We start from the raw sequence: 20,979 nt of genomic DNA on the forward strand, positions 1-20,979 counted from the left end.
TCCTTCTTATCATCCATCTGTTGACCCCTATATCACCCATCACCCGGGACAGCCGCAGTGAAAACAGTCTCTCACTCTCCCTATCACTATCCATAGCTTGATGTTTTAAACTTAGTTTATTAGAGTCCAGCAGCAAGGCACATACAATCAAAATCTTTATTATTTCATGTCCATCATGTTGCTGACAAAATGTAAACTATTAATTCAGGAAGGTCTACTTTCTTTTTTAAACACAATATTTAACCCATCCCACTTCATTGGCTGTTAACCATATACTGGAGAGGATCAAGTATTTACATCGAAATTATAGTTTCTTATCTGCAATTGAAATTTACTTTACGGTTCAGAATTTAAACAATCTTGTACATGTCTATATATACATCTGTCAAAAAGGAAGCATTTAAGCATAGTAACTGTTATGTATATTATCATTTATAGTGCATGTGTGTGGGTCTTTCTTTACATACAAATCATATTTCTTATTTGCCATTCAAATTTATTAGACCTTGTACCATATATTTTCAGTATATTGTAAAATAATTACTTATTGGTCATCTTTATCTCAAATTCAGCTTTTCTTCTTTAAAGTATATGACCTACAATTACTTATATGACACCCCATATTATTTTTAAACACATATGTCATTTCATATATGTCCAACTTTAGTTGAAATCATTGGCAAAAATACCAATTACAATATGTAAAAATTAATTATATTAAAATGATTTTTAGTCATGTATCTAATATAAAATACACCAGCAAGCAATAATAGCTTTTCAATTAATTAAAAATTAAAATGGCAAAATAAATTAACATTGTTTATAAAAAAAACTAGCTTATATGTTGGTCAGAATATAAAGAACATAATTTCATCGCAAGTATTAAATGTAAAATTATTAATTTACTAAATTTAAAGAATCATGTACATTTATCAACTTTCCAAATATTTAAAATCCAAAAATCACTGATTTGTATTGGTGTTTACCCATATATACCCCATCATACTGGGCAGCGACAGCGAAAACAATCATTTCTATCCAAATACACCCATCATACCGGGTAGCGACAGTGAAAACAGTCATCCATACCCCAATACCCCCATCATACCGGGCAGCAACAGCAAAAACAGTAATACCTATCGCAATACCCCCATCACACCGGGCAGCGACAGCGAAAACAGTCATTCCTACCCCAATACCCCCATCATACCAGGCAGCAACAGCGAAAACAGTCATCCCTACACCAATACTCCCATCATACCGGGCAGCAACAGCGAAAACAGTCATCCTTACACCAATACTCCCATCATACCAGGCAGCTACAGCTAAAACAGTCATCCCTACACCAAAACCCCCGTCATACCGGGCAGCTACAGCTTAAACAGTCATCCCTACACCAATACCTCCATCATACCAGGCAGCGACAGCGAACAGTCATCCCTACACCAATACTCCCATCATACCAGGCAGCTACAGCTAAAACAGTCATCCCTACACCAAATCCCCCATCATACCGGGCAGCTACAGCTAAAACAGTCATCCCTACACCAATACCCCCATCATACCGGGCAGCTACAGCTAAAACAGTCATCCCTACACCAATACCTCCATCATACCATGCAGCTACAGCTAAAACAGTCATCCCTACACCAATACCCCCATCATACCGGGCATCGACAGCTAACAGTCATCCCTACCCCAATACCCCCATCATACCAGGCAGCTACAGCTAAAACAGTCATCCATACACCAATACCCCCATCATACCGGGCAGCTACAGCTAAGACAGTCATCCCTACACCAAAACCCCCATCATACCGGGCAGCTACAGCTAAAACAGTCATCCCTACACCAATACCCCCATCATACCGGGCAGCTACAGCTAAAACAGTCATCCCTACACCAAAGCCCCCATCATACCAGGCAGCTACAGCTAAAACAGTCATCCCTACACCAATACCCCCATCATACCGGGCAGCTTCAGCTAAAACAGTCATCCCTACACCAATACCCCATCATACCGGGCAGCTACAGCGAAAACAGTCATCCCTACACCAAAACCCCCATCATACCGGGCAGCGACAGCTAACAGTCATCCCTACACCAAAACCCCCATCATACCAGGCAGCAACAGTAAAAACAGTCACCCATACCCCAATACGCCCATCATACCAGGCAGCTACAGGTAAAACAGTCACCCATACCCCAATACCCCCATCATACCAGGCAGCAACAGTGAAAACAGTCATCCCTATCCAAATACCCCCATCATATCAGACAGCAACAGCGAAAACAGTAATTCCTACCCCAATATACCGGGCAGCAAAAGCGAAAACTGTCATCCCTACCGCAATACCCCCATCATACCGGGCAGCAACAGCAAAAACTGTCAACCCTACCCCCATACCCCCATCATACTGGGCAGCTACAGCAAAAACAGTCATCCCTACCCCAATACTCCCATCATACCGGGCAGCTACAACAAAAACAGTCATCCCTACCCCAATACCCCCATCATACTGGGCAGCTACAGTAAAACAGTCATCCCTACCCCCATATCACCATTATAACAGGCAGAAACAATCATCGAAATCAGTCATTCCCTACCCACATACCCCCATCATACCAGGCAGCATCAGTGAAAATATTCACCTATACCCCATTACCACCATTATAACAGGCAGAAACAGGGAAAACAGGCACCCATACCCCATTACCACCATTATAACAGGCAGAAACAGGGAAAACAGGCACCTATACCCCATTACCACCATAATAACAGGCAGGAACAGGGAAAACAGGCACCTATACCCCATTACCACCATTATAACAGGCAGAAACAGGGAAAACAGGCACCCATACCCCATTACCACCATAATAACAGGCAGAAACAGGGAAAACAGGCACCCATACCCCATTACCACCATAATAACAGGCAGAAACAGGGAAAACAGGCACCTATACCCCATTACCACCATAATAACAGGCAGAAACAGGGAAAACAGGCACCCATACCCCATTACCACCATAATAACAGGCAGAAACAGGGAAAACAGGCACCCATACCCCATTACCACCATAATAACAGGGAGAAACAGGGAAAACAGGCACCCATACCCCATTACCACCATTTTAACAGGCAGAAACAGGGAAAACAATCATCCTTACCCCCATCATACCAGCCAGCGACAGCACAAACAGTCATCCCTATCCATGATTTTTTTTTTAAAATGGGTTAAATTTATGGAATTAATAGTTCCTTTAAGATGTATATTGCATGTATATATCTTGTAGTGGATTATTGTTTACTTTCTTATTCAAAATATACACATGTTTAAATCAAGCATTTATTTGACTTCATTTCTGATACATAAACTACTTGTGTGTAAGATCATGAGTTTCAAAAGGTAATTGTTAAATGAGATCAAATTTCAAATCTTGTATTCAAATTATTTTAAGTATAATAGGCATGCCCATAATGTATATAATGATCTGGTTTCAAAGGGAATTCCCCATACTTGTTGTCTATGTAATGAGTTGAAATGAATGCAAGATTTTAGAATGCTGGCTTATTTCTCAACTTTGTACGTATACAAAATTGCTTTTCGTTTGTGCTCTTTCAATCTTTGGAAAAACAAAGATTTCGGCCTTAATGATTCACCGAGTGGTTTTCAACATTTTTAAACGTGACTGGGATCAGATAGAAATTAAGACCTCTTCCAAAAATACAATGATGATTTTTTTAAATACATTTTCCCAATTAAAGGGTTATAATTATGCAGTGCCAAAGAGGAGGTTTATCATACTTACGGATATTATGCCTTTTTAGAGAGTTTCTATAGTCAAAGGGTGATAACTCTCGAGTAACTTGAGCAATATGGCTGTGTGCCAAATTTTTCAAGTTATGATGTCCATACACATTCTGATCAAATTTGGTGATGATTTAACAAAGACTTCTAAAGTTATTGATCGTACAAGACTGAAATTAGGTTATTTCTATAATCAAATGGCCATCATCTTCAATTGCAGACATGTGAACTCTACCAGCAGTATGTAAAATCAACAGTATGTGAGACCCACTACCGCTCTACTGCTCATCCGACGGAAACTACCGCTCTTGATAAAAATAATCTGATCAATTTTTGGCCTTAAAATTTCATTTGAAAACTCTCAATATATATCAACCATGCCTAAATACCGCATAATCTGTCATTTTAAGAAAATGGTGCAATAAACAACCTGTCAAATAACTTGACACCTAGGCCGAGATCGTTGCTGAGTTACATCCACCGGCATCCTACTATTCAGCATTCTTTGTTAATTGGCATCCTACTATTCGAAAATTAACATACACAATTTTGCAGTCGTCTACTCTAGACCTGTTTGGCAGTCTGATTGAATTATCAAGAGCTCTACTTAATATAAACTTGAGATTTCACTAGCCAGACGTAAAACATTGATATTTGACAAGACCCTGAACAAATTTAGTCATGACGTATTTAAAGCGTATTTTCGTAATATCTAAAAATATTAACAACCATCAAGTTTTTGTTAACATTATGTCCATCATTGTTTTTGACTTAAAAATTAGAAAGGGATTAAGAAACTCTATCGCTTTTGAACCCAATCTACCGACTTGTAGACCCAAATGTACCTCTCTGTCATTGCCAGAGGTTCAAATGTCTGCAACTGACCTAGGCAATATGGCTTGATTTAACTTATGCCATATATTATGGCCATCCACATTCTGACCTAATTTGGTGATAAGTGGACAAATGCTCCTCAAGACACAAAACATACTGGACTCTAATGATTCAACGCCCTTACACTGCAGGTGAAACTATATGTCCTGTTCTATGAATGCAGGTGAAACTATATGTCCTGTTCTATGGATGCAGGTGAAACTATATGTCCTGTTCTATGAATGCAGGTGAAACTATGTGTCCTGTTCTATGAATGCAGGTGAAACCATATGTCCTGTTCTATGAATGCAGGTGAAACCATATGTCCTGTTCTATGAATGCAGGTGAAACTATATGTCCTGTTCTATGAATGCAGGTGAAACTATATGTCCTGTTCTATGAATGCAGGTGAAACTATATGTCCTGTTCTATGAATGCAGGAGAAACTATATGTCCTGTTCTATGAATGCAGGTGAAACTATATGTCCAATTCTATGAATGCAGGTGAAACTATATGTCCCATTCTATGAAAGCAGGTGAAACTATATGTCCCATTCTATGAATACAGGTGAAACTATATGTCCCGTTCTATGAATACAGGTGAAACTATATGTCCAATTCTATGAATGCAGGTGAAACTATATGTCCCGTTCTATGAATGCAGGTGAAACTATATGTCCCGTTCTATGAAAGCAGGTGAAACAATATGTCCCGTTCTATGAATACACGTGAAACTATAGGTCCAATTCTATGAATGCAGGTGAAACTATATGTCCCATTCTATGAATACAGGTGAAACTATATGTCCAATTCTATGAATACAGGTGATACTATATGTCCCGTTCAATGAAAGCAGGTGAAACTATATGTCCCGTTCTATGAATACAGGTGAAACTATATGTCCAATTCTATGAATACAGGTGAAACTATATGTCCAATTCTATGAATGCAGGTGAAACTATATGTCCCATTCTATGAATGCAGGTGAAACTATATGTCCCGTTCTATGAAAGTAGGTGAAACTATATGTCCCGTTCTATGAAAGTAGGTGAAACTATATGTCCAGTTCTATTAAAGTAGGTGAAACTATATGTCCCGTTCTATGAATACAGGTGAAACTATATGTTCAATTCTATGAATGCAGGTGAAACTATATGTCCCAAGCTATGAATGCAGATAAAACTATATGTCCCATTCTAAGAACAGGCATAGAAAAGTTCCATGAACAGACCTATGAAAATGCTAAAACATATTATACATATTCAAAGAGAACAAAATGTTGTTGTACTTTTTGTTATAATTCTATTCCAGAATTTTATATTGCTCTTTTCATAAACACAATAAAAGTCCAAAAGCGCTTAATTATTTATGAATCTCATGCATAAACATGCCACTCATTTCATCTAGTCAGTTATCCTTTACTATTTTTTAAATAATATGAATGGATAAAGCTTGATGTAACCGAAGCGAACCACAAAGCGTGTCTTTTCTCCCTCGACAATAAAGGGCATAATTGACACATATAGAAGCAAGAATTGTGGGCCTGCTACACATAGGCACATTCTCACTGGTAAGTGTGTACAAAGTTCCATGTGAATATCTTGAATGGTCATTAACTTACAGCCAAGTTTTTGCAATGCTATCTCAGCTTTTACAAGACAATAATAAAACAAACAACTTTTTTGGGCCTTTATGTTCATAAAGAGTTATGTAACCTTATTGTGTGAAAGCCTTGAACAACTGTGTGTCCATGGAGTCAATGATTTTTGAGATCAGAGTTAAAACCCAAAAATATTGTAAAACCAAATCAAATGCCAAAATTTATTCACGATTATATGGAGTTATGTAACCTAATTGAGTTATAGTCTTGAACAACTGCGTGATGTATGAAGTCCATTCACGGCATTGAATGAACAGTATGTGTGATCCGAGTTAAAATCCCTATTTGCCCCAAAATTTTAACCAACCTATCTTAGACAGTCAATGGCCTTGATTCGTATAAAGGATGATATGGAGTTATGTAACCTAGTTGTGTGATGGTTGTGAATAACTGTGTGAAGTATGAAGTTCATTGAATTAACTGTATTTGAGATCTCAGTAAAAATCCCTACTTGCCCTTAAACTTTAACCAAACTTTCTTAGTCCATCAAGGGAAATAATTTTTGTTTAGGTTTACATGGAGTTATGATACCTATAATTCTTTGATGGCAGTCAACAATTGTGTAAAGTATAAAGTCAATTGAATAAGGGTATATAAGTTATAAATAAAAAAAAATCCCTAAAATTTTAAGCAGACTAGATGTTCCCATAAACCTTAACTGAAGTTCTGAAGTCAATCAGGGACCATAACTTGAATGTAGAAGGATATGGAGTTATGTAACCTTATTGTTAAATGGTCATGAACATCTGTGTGAAGTATGAAGTACAAAGTAACTTAGATTACATCTTGAACAGTAAAACATAAACATACCGGTCTTTGCAGATTAACTTCATAGTTGTATCTGACGCTTCTGTTCACGATTGCTCGATCGCTGCCTTGGAATATCAGACACCATTTCTGAATATCTGGCATGAAACCAGCCATCCTGTTAATAAATGCACATGTATTTTTACAGTATATATCATAAAAATTATAAAACTGTGTCCAAGATTAACCTCATTATGTAGCCTTGGGCTGGATTTAAGAGTTAGTTTTGTATGGGTCCACGTTAACATATGGGCTAACGATTAAACTAACATTTATTGCAATGTACAGTTTTTCAGTTTGACACAGTCATTCAATAATGGTCGTCTTTCTTTGAGTTGACAAAATTTGAAAAACCTGAAAGCTTTACACAGAGGGATACATGTTTTACGAATCTGCAACAGTTTAAGTGAGGATTTTGTGTCTGAGCTGCAAGATTGGCGCAAAATGTTTTGAAAAATAGATATTTTGGAATCTGTTTTCACCTGGTAGGTAGTATATATTACATAATATGTTCACCTCCCAGAGTGTAAGGCTTGCAAGCTATAAATTGTGATAATGGTCAATTAAGCCTTAAACTCTCCTATGCCAAAATGGAGATCTCACCTATTTTTAAGCAGGAACTTGCTTGGTATTTTAATTATCAGTCGCTTTCTTAGCTGTAACTTTTAGCCGCCATTTTGCAGCTCAGACAAAAAAACTCAATTAAACTGATGCAAACTGTAATATGTTTACTCCCTTGACAGTGGTAAAATGCCTTTGCAAACAAATTATGTATGTCATATAGGAGAGCTAGTTAACAACAAATGCCAAGCTCTAATTTAAATTAAGGCATGTTCATCCAATGATGGTCACCATTGTAAGTTGACAAAATGGGGTTTTATTTACATTTACATTCACCTTGGCTTACAAATGAATGTCAAAATGAAAATGGTGATAATTTTCAATGAAGTCTGAAGCACTCCTGTGCCAACATGCACTATTATTAGTTGATATCTCACCTAGTTTTTAGCGGGTATTTGCTCCTTGGCAGACGGTTTGGGTAGAGAGATTTGCGCAGTGGTTTCAGCTCGGCCGCGTGGGCAAAACCATGCAGGGCACTTTCCAGGGTTGTCACATTGCCGGCCAGACCCTGAATGGATGATATACTTGTATAGTGAGTATGAATCTCTTAACAAGTTTTAAGGTGGAAACAAGAGCTATGACGAAAAAAAACCTGACTGGGGCTAGTCTGTCTTGATGTAGAACAAATATTATAAATTACGGGGTTAGTAGGTGACCCGATATGGGATAATCGGGGCAAAGGAACCCATATCGGGTGGTAGTGAAGCTTGAACACAAATATGGTTTTCTGTGCCCCGTATATCCCCTATAACATATATATCACGTTGACAACCTGTTTACATGTTTAAATGTTTCATATATTCATCGGAATCAGAAAATAGACGCCATTTTGGTTCCATATAATTTTGGTGAGCCAATATGGAAAAATATGGGTTCGCTGTGTGACCAGTCCTGGACCAATGGCATTGCGTCATTTATGTTGGAAACATGATACATTTATATGTATAGAGAGATATAAAATCATATTCTTCTTTTAATATTTGTTTAAGCAATATTATATCTTAATTCTTTACCATACATTATTATTGGAGACATTATGCATGCAACCTTTTGATTTTTAAGCAAATTATCAGCAATCTTTATTCAAACCAAAATTCAAAATGCCTTAAGCCTTACATCTGGCCCAGCTTCCAAAGAAATGAACAGTTCAACAGAATTCAGATCTCCTGCAAAAAAAGCATGCAAAAATGTACATAATGCAATATAAAGCAAAATTTATATTTTTAAAATTGCTGGCAGAGCAAAATCGAAGGTTTCAGGTTCCGGGGTAATTGTCAAACTGATTGGAAAACCCATAATATAGAAAACAAGCAGAACCAAACAACACAATTGTAATCAGAGTGATCACTTACTAAATTTTAGCAACTATTACCTTTAAACTGTTCAGTTGCAAAGGCTACACCCATATCTGCGGGCACGCTGTCAAACCCACATGCCCCTACGATGTAAACACCTGCCTCCCGGGCTTTTCCACTGTACAGTAGCTGCATCTTCTCAAGGTACTGAAGCATTATTCAATTATTTCACATCTATGAAACAGTTGCTTTTAAAAGGACTCCCTCATTGAGTTTAGGTTAACAGTTTGTGCAGAAATAAAGCATTTCCATCATATTTTCAAAATAAATAAAAGAAGGTCTGATATGAACTTTTGATGGTGTTTTATCATTGAAACATGTTTTCTTCAAAATTCACGCATTATTTTTTCCAATGTCTGACACTAAAATTACTGAACAAGTCCCTTTAAATAGGCAAAAAAAATCAGATACATTTCAATTTTCACATTCATCTAGTCCTTTGTGTAGACAAAAGTTTACATTCATATTGTATAACAGTAAAGGGGTTATGACGTCTTTTTTATTTCAATTTTGTGTTCTGATTGGATAAGCACGACATCATTAAACCCCTAAAATATGACATGACTAATATCAGCTACTCAAGAAAAAATGTGATACATCCTTTATTGACAACAATCATACGAATTATCAAGCCCCAAGGTAATTTTTGTACATGTACCTTGCAATAAACAATGGACTTCAGCTGCAGTTGAGAAAGTTGTAAATAAAACACATTTGAAAAAGAGCGCTAGAGCAGTTTACCTGAGGCTCCCCACTGATATCAACATGATGGGCACCATTTTCTATGCAGGCTTTAACTACGTCTTCACCATAGAAACGATACTGAAAGAATTATTATAAATAAACATACATGTACTGCTACCAGTTCATGTGGTTAAAAGACCAATAAAATATTTGATCATTTGAGTTCCAAATAAATCAATGATAGCTTCTTGTAGGTAGCATAATGTGTCTAAATCATGCAATCTCACTTGATTCCTGTTTCATGAAATAACAACTTAACACTAGTCAAACATTAGACATACAAAAGCATTATTGGGTTGAATAAACTTTGAATCAGTTGTTTCAAACTACATGCTAATCAATGGAAAGCAAGTGCCATATTATAATAATGCACCAGTCAATTGTAACCACTGCCCCCCTAGGTCTGGGGAATACCAGGAACTTTGACTTTCAGTCCACCTTCTCCCTGGTAAAATCACCGCGCTGCGGGAAAAAACTGCTGGTAAAAATCCCCGCCAAATGCCCCTGCACCCCGGACACATCCTAGATAAGGCCCATTCCATGCTATTTTCACCGGGAAAAACAAAACCACCGCATTCACTAGGCATTGCAGGGTCATCTGAAGGTAAACGCACGGCCCATTTCCCCCCAATATAACCCCTGACCATACATGCCATATTTCTGAGAGGCTTCCCAGGGGATTTTGGTCTGAATTCCAGGGGATTTTGATATTACACCAGGGGATTTTTACGCGACGAAATTTGCTCTATATCTGCATTTATGCTATAAGAATAAATACAAAAATACACTCAAATTACAATAATTTTTGGACCTGGTCATCATGGTCCTTCATGGAATTTCACACTCATAATATTATTGATGCTTTCCATTGTCAACCTTAAGCAAGTTTTTTTTTTTTTTTTAATTCCAAGGGACATAAATCCCCCGGCGGGGGACCAGGGGATGGGTCGAAATTCCGGGGGATTTTTCCCCCCGCCGGGGGATATGGCATGTATGCCCCTGACCTTGGGGGGCCACGGTTACAATTGACTAGTGCATACATGTAATACAGAGACTTACAGGGCCTACACAGTTGAGAACCACTTTTGCTTTTTTGCACATTTCTTCCAAGGAAGAAACATTCTTCACATCAGCAATAATGATGGGGGTTTCCTCTAATTCTTTGCCTAAAACATAAAGAATAAGGAAAATAACAAATGGTTAATAAAGGTATGCCAATATGCCATTGTAACATACATGTAACCATGTCAGTTTTGCGCAAAATTCTACAGAAAAGTTTGACAATTAAGACTGATCTTAAAATTAAAAGAATTGCAAATTGGATTAAAATATTTAAAAATAATTAGATTAAAATATTTAAAAATAATTAGAGTAGTAGTTTATGGTTGCCCAATGATGTGACATGTCTTTACTCTTAGCATGTAACATTTAATGACTGATCTGTTCTCTCTTATTCTTTTAAGGATATTTATTTAGAAACATGCATAATTCATGCAGTTTAACAGGGACACTAGACAAAACACTTGTGATCTGCTTTACCTGTCCTTTGTGACGATTCCGTCAAGACCTTCTGCAGTTTTTCCATGGACCTCCCTGCAACTGCAAACTTGAGTTTTTCTTGGTCTGCAACTCTTGCTACTTCGTCGACAACAAACTGCCCCGTAAACCCGGTGGCACCCAAAACCACAAAGTCATATCTCTCGTCAGACATGTTTTTCGTTTATCCGCTACCTGGTCAAGGCTACACAATTGCGCGTTTAAATGTTTGCTTGCTATTTTATTGAATGACTCACGTATACGGCCCACGGATACAGACGTGTAGCTTGCCGGCTGGAACCTGGAGAGATCGCTTACGTTCACAAGTTGACGTAAAAAAGATGTCCAGATAAATCGGTAAACCACAACAAAACACAAATTCTGCTGATGATCAATGAAATAATAATTATATATCGTGATACTTTCTTCATCTGTGGGTGCCTGTTCCACAAAGTTGAATTATTAATTAACGTTTTTATCGTAAGCGACAGTATTTACCCGGAAGTGGACATTTCTGTTTTGTTTTGGAGAAAGAAGAACACCTAATTGTAGTTAAAAATGGATCTATATGATCAACACGATGATGGTCCTGGATTCGTTGGAATCAAGTTTTGTAAAGAATGGTATTCATTTAGTTTCTGTCACATATTTGTGAAGATTATTAGCCACCGATTGCCATGTCACACAATTTCGCGATACGTCATATCCAATGGGTTAACTTGTCTATTAATCAATTGTAAAGTAATATTTATGGGCAGAATAGTAATTTTTGCATATAAAATATATAAATGTTTTTTTGATTGACATATAGTTTTGACTTCTGCTTTGGTTGTTTTATGTGAACATTTATATACTAAATGAAAATGTATTGTTCTTAATAAAGTATTGCACAACACTCTCATTTAGTGAAATTAGTCATTGTATTTTAATCTATAAATATTTAGGTTTGTACATTTTATTTTAGCAATAACATGCTGTATCCAAAGGAAGATAAAGAGAGCCGAAATCTTCTGTATGCTGTAAGTATTTTAATTAAGAATTATCAAGTTATCCCCTGACCCCAGATACATGTATGTACATATATGTATAACCTAAAAATCTCTTGGCAGGATACACAAGAGAAATACAGTCTAATATTCAATCACGTTTTATTTGGTAATCCCCTAACAGAGTGTCATGATGTATATTTACTCAATCCAAAAACAATTCTACTCTCAAAACATAGTCCTCTCCTTTTATATATATCGTAACATCCAATAAGTCCATAATAATCCAACAATCCCTTAGTTCCACCTAATCCAATATATCCGAAACATCCATTTCCGTTAAATATATATAAATATAAAAAAACACAATAAGTTGTAAACAGGTTAACTTTTGGTATGTTAACAGATCTATTTAAATGTTTGGATTGGTTCATTTTAGGTTATTTGACGATACATATTGACCATTAAAGGTTCAATCAATAAACATTTTGGCTAACTTGCACTGATCCATATAACTAACCAGTTTTATGCAATTCATTGCCAATGTACAATTAAGCTTTTTCATTTTATTTAGCCATTGTAAATAACATTGAATTTTACATAAACATTGCTGATTTACAATATGCAAGCGTGTACCTGCCTATACGCGAGTACGCAGCTGAATCCATATGATTCAGACAAAAAAATCAGCCAAAGTTGCAGTATGCATACTATTATTAAATTTAATAAATAGATTAATTCATATTTTAGTTATTTATATCTTTCTGAAAAAAGGTTTAGAAGTTATCTATTTTGCAAAGTTTAAAGACCGTAAATGGTTTAAGTTTATTTAAGTTTTACATATTTTCTCTTGACTCTTTAAATATTTTCTCTTGTCTCTTAAAACATATCAATAATATTTATTGTGTTGTAACAAGAACAAAAAAAAGGGGTTTTGCTTCTAGACAAGTTTATTTACAGTTGTTATAGCAGGTATTTAGGCTTTTAAAAGATTGATCGTTGCTTAATTTTTGAAAAGTATCAACAATAATATGAGCCCCAAATTGAATTAATGGTACATCAAAAAACCCTAACTAGGTTAAAGGTTAAAAATTAAGACCAAAGAAATATTTAATTAAAGAGTAAGACCATTTGAAAATGTTAAGCATATATATTTGAAATACATTTTCTTTTTCAGTGCAGAAACTGTGACTACCAACAAATTGCAGAAAACCCTTGCATATATGTGAACAAAATCACTCATGAAGTGGAGTAAGTATTGTTAAACTGTCACATATTTTGCCTATTAACCAAGGGCTTCCACTTAGAATTTGAGAATGGAATTTTGAACTTTATTGCCATGAATTTTAGATTTTTTTTTTGAAATGTGGTTTAAATCTCATAAACACTAAGAACGTTTCCGTTTATTATGATAAGAATTCAAATAATGTGCAACCAAAATTTATTTCAAACAATTCTTTTTAATACAAGCCTTATTGCAAAATAATGCAATAAAGTAGCATTGGGGCTACTAAGGGGTTGATATATCTTCACATTTTGAAGTTTTACCCAAAATAATGGAAGTTTTTATACTTCCAAGGACTCAATTTTGGAACTTTAAGTCCATTTTAGGGAGTTATATACTTATAAACTTTTCTTAATGACTTCCTTAAGGCCTGCTTAAATAGACTCTGTTACAAATCTAGGGGTGTTGGCAGTAATGTTTTAACTAAAGGAAATTAAAGAATGACTCACATTTTCTAAGGTCTTGCTGGCCGTTCATCTCTTGGGAAAAATGTAACAACATATTGGTTGTTAATATTTAAAATTTTAATCAATGAATTTAATGGTTTTTTTGTCTAATACAAATCATATTTTGTTTTTGGATAAACTGAAGGCATCATTTTTATAATCGAGATATTTTGAAAGCATATAGGCATTGATATTTTATAAACTGTGACAGGTTAGTTGTAAATGTAAAACTATGTTTTATAGTGAGCTGACCCAGATTATCGGTGATGTTATCGCTGACCCTACACTGCCTCGGACAGATGACCATCCATGTCCAAGATGCGGTCACAAGGAATCCGTCTTCTTCCAGTCTCACAGTACCCGTGCTGAGGTTTGTTTGTTAATCCAATCTTAATATGGTATGGATTACATTCATGGATTATGAAACAAGTTAAACAAAATTGTGCCTTAGTGTTTTTACAAGGCTTTTTAAATTACCCTGAGCTGCCATATATATGGCTCCACAATTGGAATTGAAAAAAAAATTGTTTTTAAGACTGTAGTTTAATGTTGATGAAAATATAAGGGTATAAGTCATTTTTCCAAAAAAAATGGGAAAAACAGCCTTAACAAAGGACTCATTTTAAACCAATGTTTATATGAGAATATAAGAGGTGTGTGGGTGGGAGTGTGTGGGGGGGGGAGGGGGGTGCATCCCAAATTTCCTATGCGCTATTAACTCATGACAAAGATGATATGTCAGATATATATGACTAAGGTGCCCTTTGATGAAAGTGTAGACAGTGACACACTTCAGTTGTGCCCTTTTTCGAAAACAAACTAATGACTTTGTTATTCTTGTTAGTCATTCTAAAATGCTGTCCAGGCTTTTTTTTTAGCTCACCTGTCACTTTGTGACAAGGTGAGCTTTTGTGATCGCCTTTTGTCCGTCGTGCGTCGTGCGTCGTCCGTCAACAATTTACTTAAAAGACATCTCCTCCTTAACCGCTGGGCCAATATTAATAAAACTTCATAGGGATGTTCCTTGGGTGGTCTTCTATCAAAGTTGTTCAAAGAATTAAATTCCATGCAGAACTCTGGTTGCCATGGCAACCAAAAGGAAAAACTTTAAAAATCTTCTTCTCCCAAACCACAAGGCTTAGGCCGTTGATATATGGTAGGTAGGATCACCAAATGGTCCTCTACCAAGATTGTTCAAATTATGGCCCTGGGGTCAAAATTGGCCCCGCCCCGGGGGGTCATGGGTTTTCTCTATATGTTTATAGTGAAAACTTAAAAAATCTTCTCCTCTGAACTTACTTGGCCTAGAGCTTAGATATTTGGCATGATTCATCGTCTAGTGGACCTCTACAAAGTTTGTTCAATTTATGGCCCTGGGGTCAAAATTGCCCCCCCCCCCCCCCCCCCCCCCCGGGGATCATGGGTTTTCTCTATATGTTTATAGTGAAAACTTCAAAACTCTTCTCCTCTGAACTTGCTTGGCCTAGAGCTTTGATATTTGGCATGATTCATCGTCTAGTGGACCTCTACAAAGTTTGTTCAAATGATGGCCCTGGGGTCAAAATTGGCCCCGCCCCGGGGGGTCATGGGTTTTCTTTTTATGTTTATAGTGAAAACCTTAAAAAATCTTCTCCTCTGAACTTACTTGGCCTAGAGCTTAGATATTTGGCATGATTTATTGTCTAGTGGACCTCTACAAAGTTTGTTCAAATTATGGCCCTTGGGTCAAAATTGGCCCCGCCCCGGGGGGTCATGGGTTTTCTCTATATGTTTATAGTGAAAACTTAAAAAATCTTCTCCTCTGAACTTACTTGGCCTAGAGCTTAGATATTTGGCATGATTCATCGTCTAGTGGACCTCTACAAAGTTTGTTCAAATTATGGCCCTGGGGTCAAAATTGGCCCCGCCCCAGGGGGGTCATGGGTATTCTCTATATGTTTATAGTTAAAACTTCAAAAATCTTCTCCTCTGAACTTACTTGGACTAGAGCTTATATATTTGGCATGATTCATCGTCTAGTGGACCTTTACAAAGATTGTTCAAATTATGGCCTTGGGGTCAAAATTGGCCCGGCCCGGGGGGTCATGGGTTTTCTCTATATGTTTATAGTTAAAACTTCAAAAATCTTCTCCTTTGAACTTACTTGGACTAGAGCTAAGATATTTGGCATGATTCATCGTCTAGTGGACCTCTACAAAGATTTTTCAAATTATGGCCTTGGGGTCTAAATTGGCCCGCCCCGGGGGGTCATAGGTATACTTGATATGTTTATAGTTAAAACTTCAAAAATCTTCTCCTCTTAACTTACTTGGACTAGAGCTTAGATATTTGGCATGATTCATCGTCTAGTGGACCTTTACAAAGATTGTTCAATTTATGGCCTTGGGGTCAAAATTGGCCCCGCCCCGGGGGGTCATGGGTTTTCTCTATATGTTTATAGTGAAAACTTAAAAAATCTTCTCCTCTGAACTTACTTGGCCTAGAGCTTAGATATTTGGCATGATTCATCGTCTAGTGGACCTCTACAAAGTTTGTTCAAATTATGGCCCTGGGGTCAAAATTGCCCCCCCCCCAGGGGGGTCATGGGTTTTCTCTATATGTTTATAGTTAAAACTTCAAAAATCTTCTCCTTTGAACTTACTTGGACTAGAGCTTAGATATTTGGCATGATTCATCGTCTAGTGGACTTCTACAAAGATTGTTCAAATTATGGCCTTGGGGTCAAAATTGGCCCCGCCCCGGGAGGTCATGGGTATACTTGATATGTTTATAGTTAAAACTTCAAAAATCTTCTCCTCTTAACTTACTTGGACTAGAGCTTAGATATTTGGCATGATTCATCGTCTAGTGGACCTTTACAAAGATTGTTCAAATTATGGCCTTGGAGTCAAAATTTGCCCCGCCCCGGGGGGGGGGGGGTGTCATGGGCATTCTCTATATGTTTATAGTTAAAACTTCAAAAATCTTCTCCTCTGAACTTACTTGGACTAGAGCTTAGATATTTGGCATGATTCATGGTCTAGTGGACCTTTACAAAGATTGTTCAAATTATGGCCTTGGAGTCAAAATTTGCCCCGCCCCGGGGGGGGGGGGGGGTGTCATGGGCATTCTCTATATGTTTATAGTTAAAACTTCAAAAATCTTCTCCTCTGAACTTACTTGGACTAGAGCTTAGATATTTGGCATGATTCATGGTCTAGTGGACCTTTACAAAGATTGTTCAAATTATGGCCTTGGGGTCTAAATTGGCCCCGCCCCGGGGGGTTAGGGTATTCTCTATATGTTTATAGTTAAAACTTCAAAAATCTTCTCCTTTGAACTTACTTGGACTAGAGCTTAGATATTTGGCATGATTCATCGTCTAGTGGACCTCTACAAAGATTGTTCAAATTATGGCCTTGGGGTCAAAATTGGTCCCGCCCCCTTGGCGGGTCATGGGTTTTCTCTATATGTTTATAGTGAAAACTTCAAAAATCATCTCCTCTGAACTTACGTGGCTTAGAGCTTAGATATTTGGCATGATTCATCGTCTAGTGGACCTCTACAAAATTTGTTCAAATTATGGCCCTGGGGTCAAAATTGGCCACACCCCAAGGCTGATGGGTTTCCTTATATATGTGTTATAGTGAAAACTTAAAAAATCTTCTCCGAACTCACAAAGACAAATAACGTCTTAATTTAAACTGGATAACATATTTAGTACACATACCAATTTTCAATATGGGCCACATACAACAATTAATAACAAATATACATATATAGATACACACGTAAAATCAAGTAGTGACAAGAGCTTAGATATTTGGCATGATATATCATCTAGTTGACTTGTACCAATATTGTTCAATCTTTGGCCCTGGGGTCAAAAAATGGCCCCACCCGGGCGGTCATGGGTTTCCTTATATATGTATATGATGAAAACTTAAAAAATCTTTTTCTCCGAAACCAAAAGGCGAAGGCCTTAGATATTTGGTATGAAGCATCGTTTATTGGACCACTATTAAGATTGTTCAAACTTTAACCCTGGGGTCAAAATTGGCCACGCCCCGTGTTCATAGGCTTAGGTTTTCAATATTTGTATATAATAGAAGCATAAAAAATTTTTATCTCCGAATTCAAAAGGACTAGAGCTATTTGGCATAATACATCATTAAGTGGACCTCTACCTTTATTGTCCAAACTTTGGCATTGTGGTAAAAAATGACCCAGACTTCTAAAAAACCTTAACTACTTTGAACCATCCAGATTTCTTATCAAACCAATGTGCAATATATGACAGGTGAGCGATTCAGGGCCATTTGGCCCTCTTGTTTAATGATGCATGTCCAGGCAACCATCATTAAAAAAAAGCCTGGACGGCATTTTAGAATGACTATTCTTCATGTTAGAAACAATAAATTGCTATGGTAAATCATGTTATTCTAGCTTCAAAAACTGTCTTAAAGAATGCCTCAGTGACAACCTGCAAAACCCACCAGTTACCATTCCAGAAGTTAAATGAATGTGCTGGTCTGGTTTGCAGATTGTTGATTTTAGTCTGGAACTTTCTTTAATTTTTTTTTAAGAAAATCGTCTTTGACTTTGCAGGATGATTTAAAAGTTTGATTATTTAGCTTTTGAGCTTAAGGCATGTATTTGGCTTTTAAATTTATGATAATAGTCTATTATGAATTAAGGCTTAAATTGAAGGTTCAAATGAGCTTTGTGTTTTTTTACAGGAGGGGATGCGGCTCTACTATGTGTGTACTAACAGCCAATGTATTCATCGCTGGACCGAATGATCGCTTTGTGGATATTTGTATTGTTCATTATTCCTCACAGACAGTTTCATTTTAGCATTTGTCATGTTGTTTTCTAATCTTTAATGATAATAATTACATAAGTTGTGATTTTTGGTATTGAAAATGAGGACTGTCATTTAATTGTAAAATGTGTCATATTTTTTACTATTTTGTTTCATTGTTTTCATCACCGATAGTAGTAAAATTGAAATGAAACAATTTTTGGAATGGAAAGAAACAAAACAAATTCCATTTTCATTGAGCCAATTAAAAAAAAATTACATGTAAAACGTGTTGTAGTCCTGTTTTGTTGGTGTATTAAAATAAAAATGAAAGGTTTTGGTTCCAGAATGGTATTCTTGTAATGAATTGTTTTTTTTGTGACGATATGATCTGGGCAGTGAAGGAGAGTACATGTAATATCACAAAAGATCATAATGCATGAAAGGTAGACCAGAGGCTTTAGGGGTCAACTTTTCATTAGAAGTTCATTTTTAAAACTGTGAGTGCAATTTCATGTAAATAAACATATTCTGATGTAGAATAATGAAACTGAATTATATTGTTTGTATTTATTACTCCTTGTGATCAACAGATCCCCCATTTTATCAGTAGATCCAAGGTCAAGGACACAGTCAAATTGAGAGAAAATGGACTCATGATTTTATATATCATGCTTGTCTTGGTACACAGTAGTCAAATTTAGCACAAGCCTGCAAGCCCTGCACTTGTACAATGGTTTTGGGCTTTAAAAAAATCTGGAATTTATGAAGCAGGGCCTGTATTTTTAGCTCACCTGTCACGTAGTGACAAGGTGAGCTTTTGTGATCACTCTTCGTCCGTCCGTCCGTCCGTCCGTCCGTTCACAATTGCTTGTGAACACAATAGAGGTCACAATTTTGACCTAATCTTTATGAAACTTGGTCAGACTGATCATCTCTATAAAATCTAGGTCAAGTTCGATATTGGGTCATCTGGGGTCAAAAACTAGGTCACTAGGTCAATTAGTAGAAAAACCTTGTGAACACAATAGAGGTCACAATTTTAGCCTAATCTCAATGCAACTTGGTCAGAATGGTCATCTCTATAAAATCTAGGTCAAGTTCGATATTGGGTCATCCGCGGTCAATAATTAGGTCACTAGGTCAATTAGTAGAAAAACCTTGTGAACACAATAGAGGTCACAATTTTAGCCTAATCTCAATGCAACTTGGTCAGAATGATCATCTCTATAAAATGTAGGTCAAGTTCGATATTGGGTCATCCGCGGTCAACAACTAGGTCACTAGGTCAATTAGTACAAAAACCTTGTGAACACAATAGAGGTCACAATTTTAGCCTAATCTCAATGCAACTTGGTCAGAATAATCATCTCTATAAAATCTAGGTCAAGTTCGATATTGGGTCATCCGCAGTCAATAACTAGGTCACTAGGTCAATTATTAGAAAAACCTTGTGAACACAACAGAGGTCACAATTTTGACCTAATCTTTATGAAACTTGGTCAGACTGATCATCTCTATGAAATCTAGGTCAAGTTCGATATTGGGTCATCTGGGGTCAAAAACTAGGTCACTAGGTCAATTAGTAGAAATACCTTGTGAACACATTAGAGGTCACAATTTTAGCCTAATCTCAATGCAACTTGGTCAGAATGATCATCTCTATAAAATCTAGGTCAAGTTTGATATTGGGTCATCCGCGGTCAATAACTAGGTCACTAGGTCAATTAGTAGAAAAACCTTGTGAACACAATAGAGGTCACAAATTTAGCCTAATCTCAATGCAAATTGGTCAGAATGATCATCGCTGTAAAATGTAGGTCAAGTCTGATATTGGGTCATTCACGGTCAATAACTAGGTCACTAGGTCAATTAGTACAAAAACCTTGTGAACACAATAGAGGTCACAATTTTAGCCTAATCTCAATGCAACTTGGTCAGAATGATCATCTCTATAAAATCTGGGTCAAGTTCGATATTGGGTCATCCGCGGTCAATAACTAGGTCACTAGGTCAATTAGTACAAAAACCTTGTGAACACAATAGAGGTCACAATTTTAGGCTAATCTTAATG

At 36.7% G+C, this 20,979-nt stretch overlaps 2 protein-coding genes across 2 annotated transcripts in view; one reads left to right on the forward strand and one right to left on the reverse strand.

Annotated features, from left to right (window-relative positions):
• Nucleotides 1–11,758, reverse strand: part of LOC128208874 (saccharopine dehydrogenase-like oxidoreductase) — a 29,195-nt gene extending 17,437 nt beyond the window's left edge. Inside the window, exons 1-7 of the mRNA XM_052912544.1 lie at nucleotides 11,409–11,758; nucleotides 10,929–11,035; nucleotides 9,867–9,947; nucleotides 9,143–9,272; nucleotides 8,887–8,936; nucleotides 8,148–8,278; nucleotides 7,153–7,267 (exon numbers count right to left, since the gene is read on the reverse strand). Of these exons, the coding sequence (XP_052768504.1) occupies nucleotides 7,153–7,267; nucleotides 8,148–8,278; nucleotides 8,887–8,936; nucleotides 9,143–9,272; nucleotides 9,867–9,947; nucleotides 10,929–11,035; nucleotides 11,409–11,580 (786 nt within the window). The 5' untranslated portion in view covers nucleotides 11,581–11,758. The remainder of the gene's footprint in view (nucleotides 1–7,152; nucleotides 7,268–8,147; nucleotides 8,279–8,886; nucleotides 8,937–9,142; nucleotides 9,273–9,866; nucleotides 9,948–10,928; nucleotides 11,036–11,408) is intronic.
• A 125-nt stretch (nucleotides 11,759–11,883) lies between these two features.
• On the forward strand, nucleotides 11,884–19,460 carry LOC128208875 (DNA-directed RNA polymerase II subunit RPB9-like). The gene is made up of 5 exons (XM_052912545.1): nucleotides 11,884–12,028; nucleotides 12,370–12,424; nucleotides 13,569–13,642; nucleotides 14,366–14,492; nucleotides 18,841–19,460. The coding sequence occupies exons 1-5, from the start codon at nucleotides 11,964–11,966 to the stop codon at nucleotides 18,901–18,903; spliced, it is 384 nt and encodes a 127-aa protein (XP_052768505.1). The 5' UTR covers nucleotides 11,884–11,963; the 3' UTR covers nucleotides 18,904–19,460.
• Nucleotides 19,461–20,979: the final 1,519 nt, after the last annotated feature.

This window comes from Mya arenaria, chromosome 11 (genome assembly GCF_026914265.1).
Source record: "Mya arenaria isolate MELC-2E11 chromosome 11, ASM2691426v1".
NCBI classification, from domain to species: Eukaryota; Metazoa; Mollusca; class Bivalvia; order Myida; family Myidae; genus Mya; species Mya arenaria.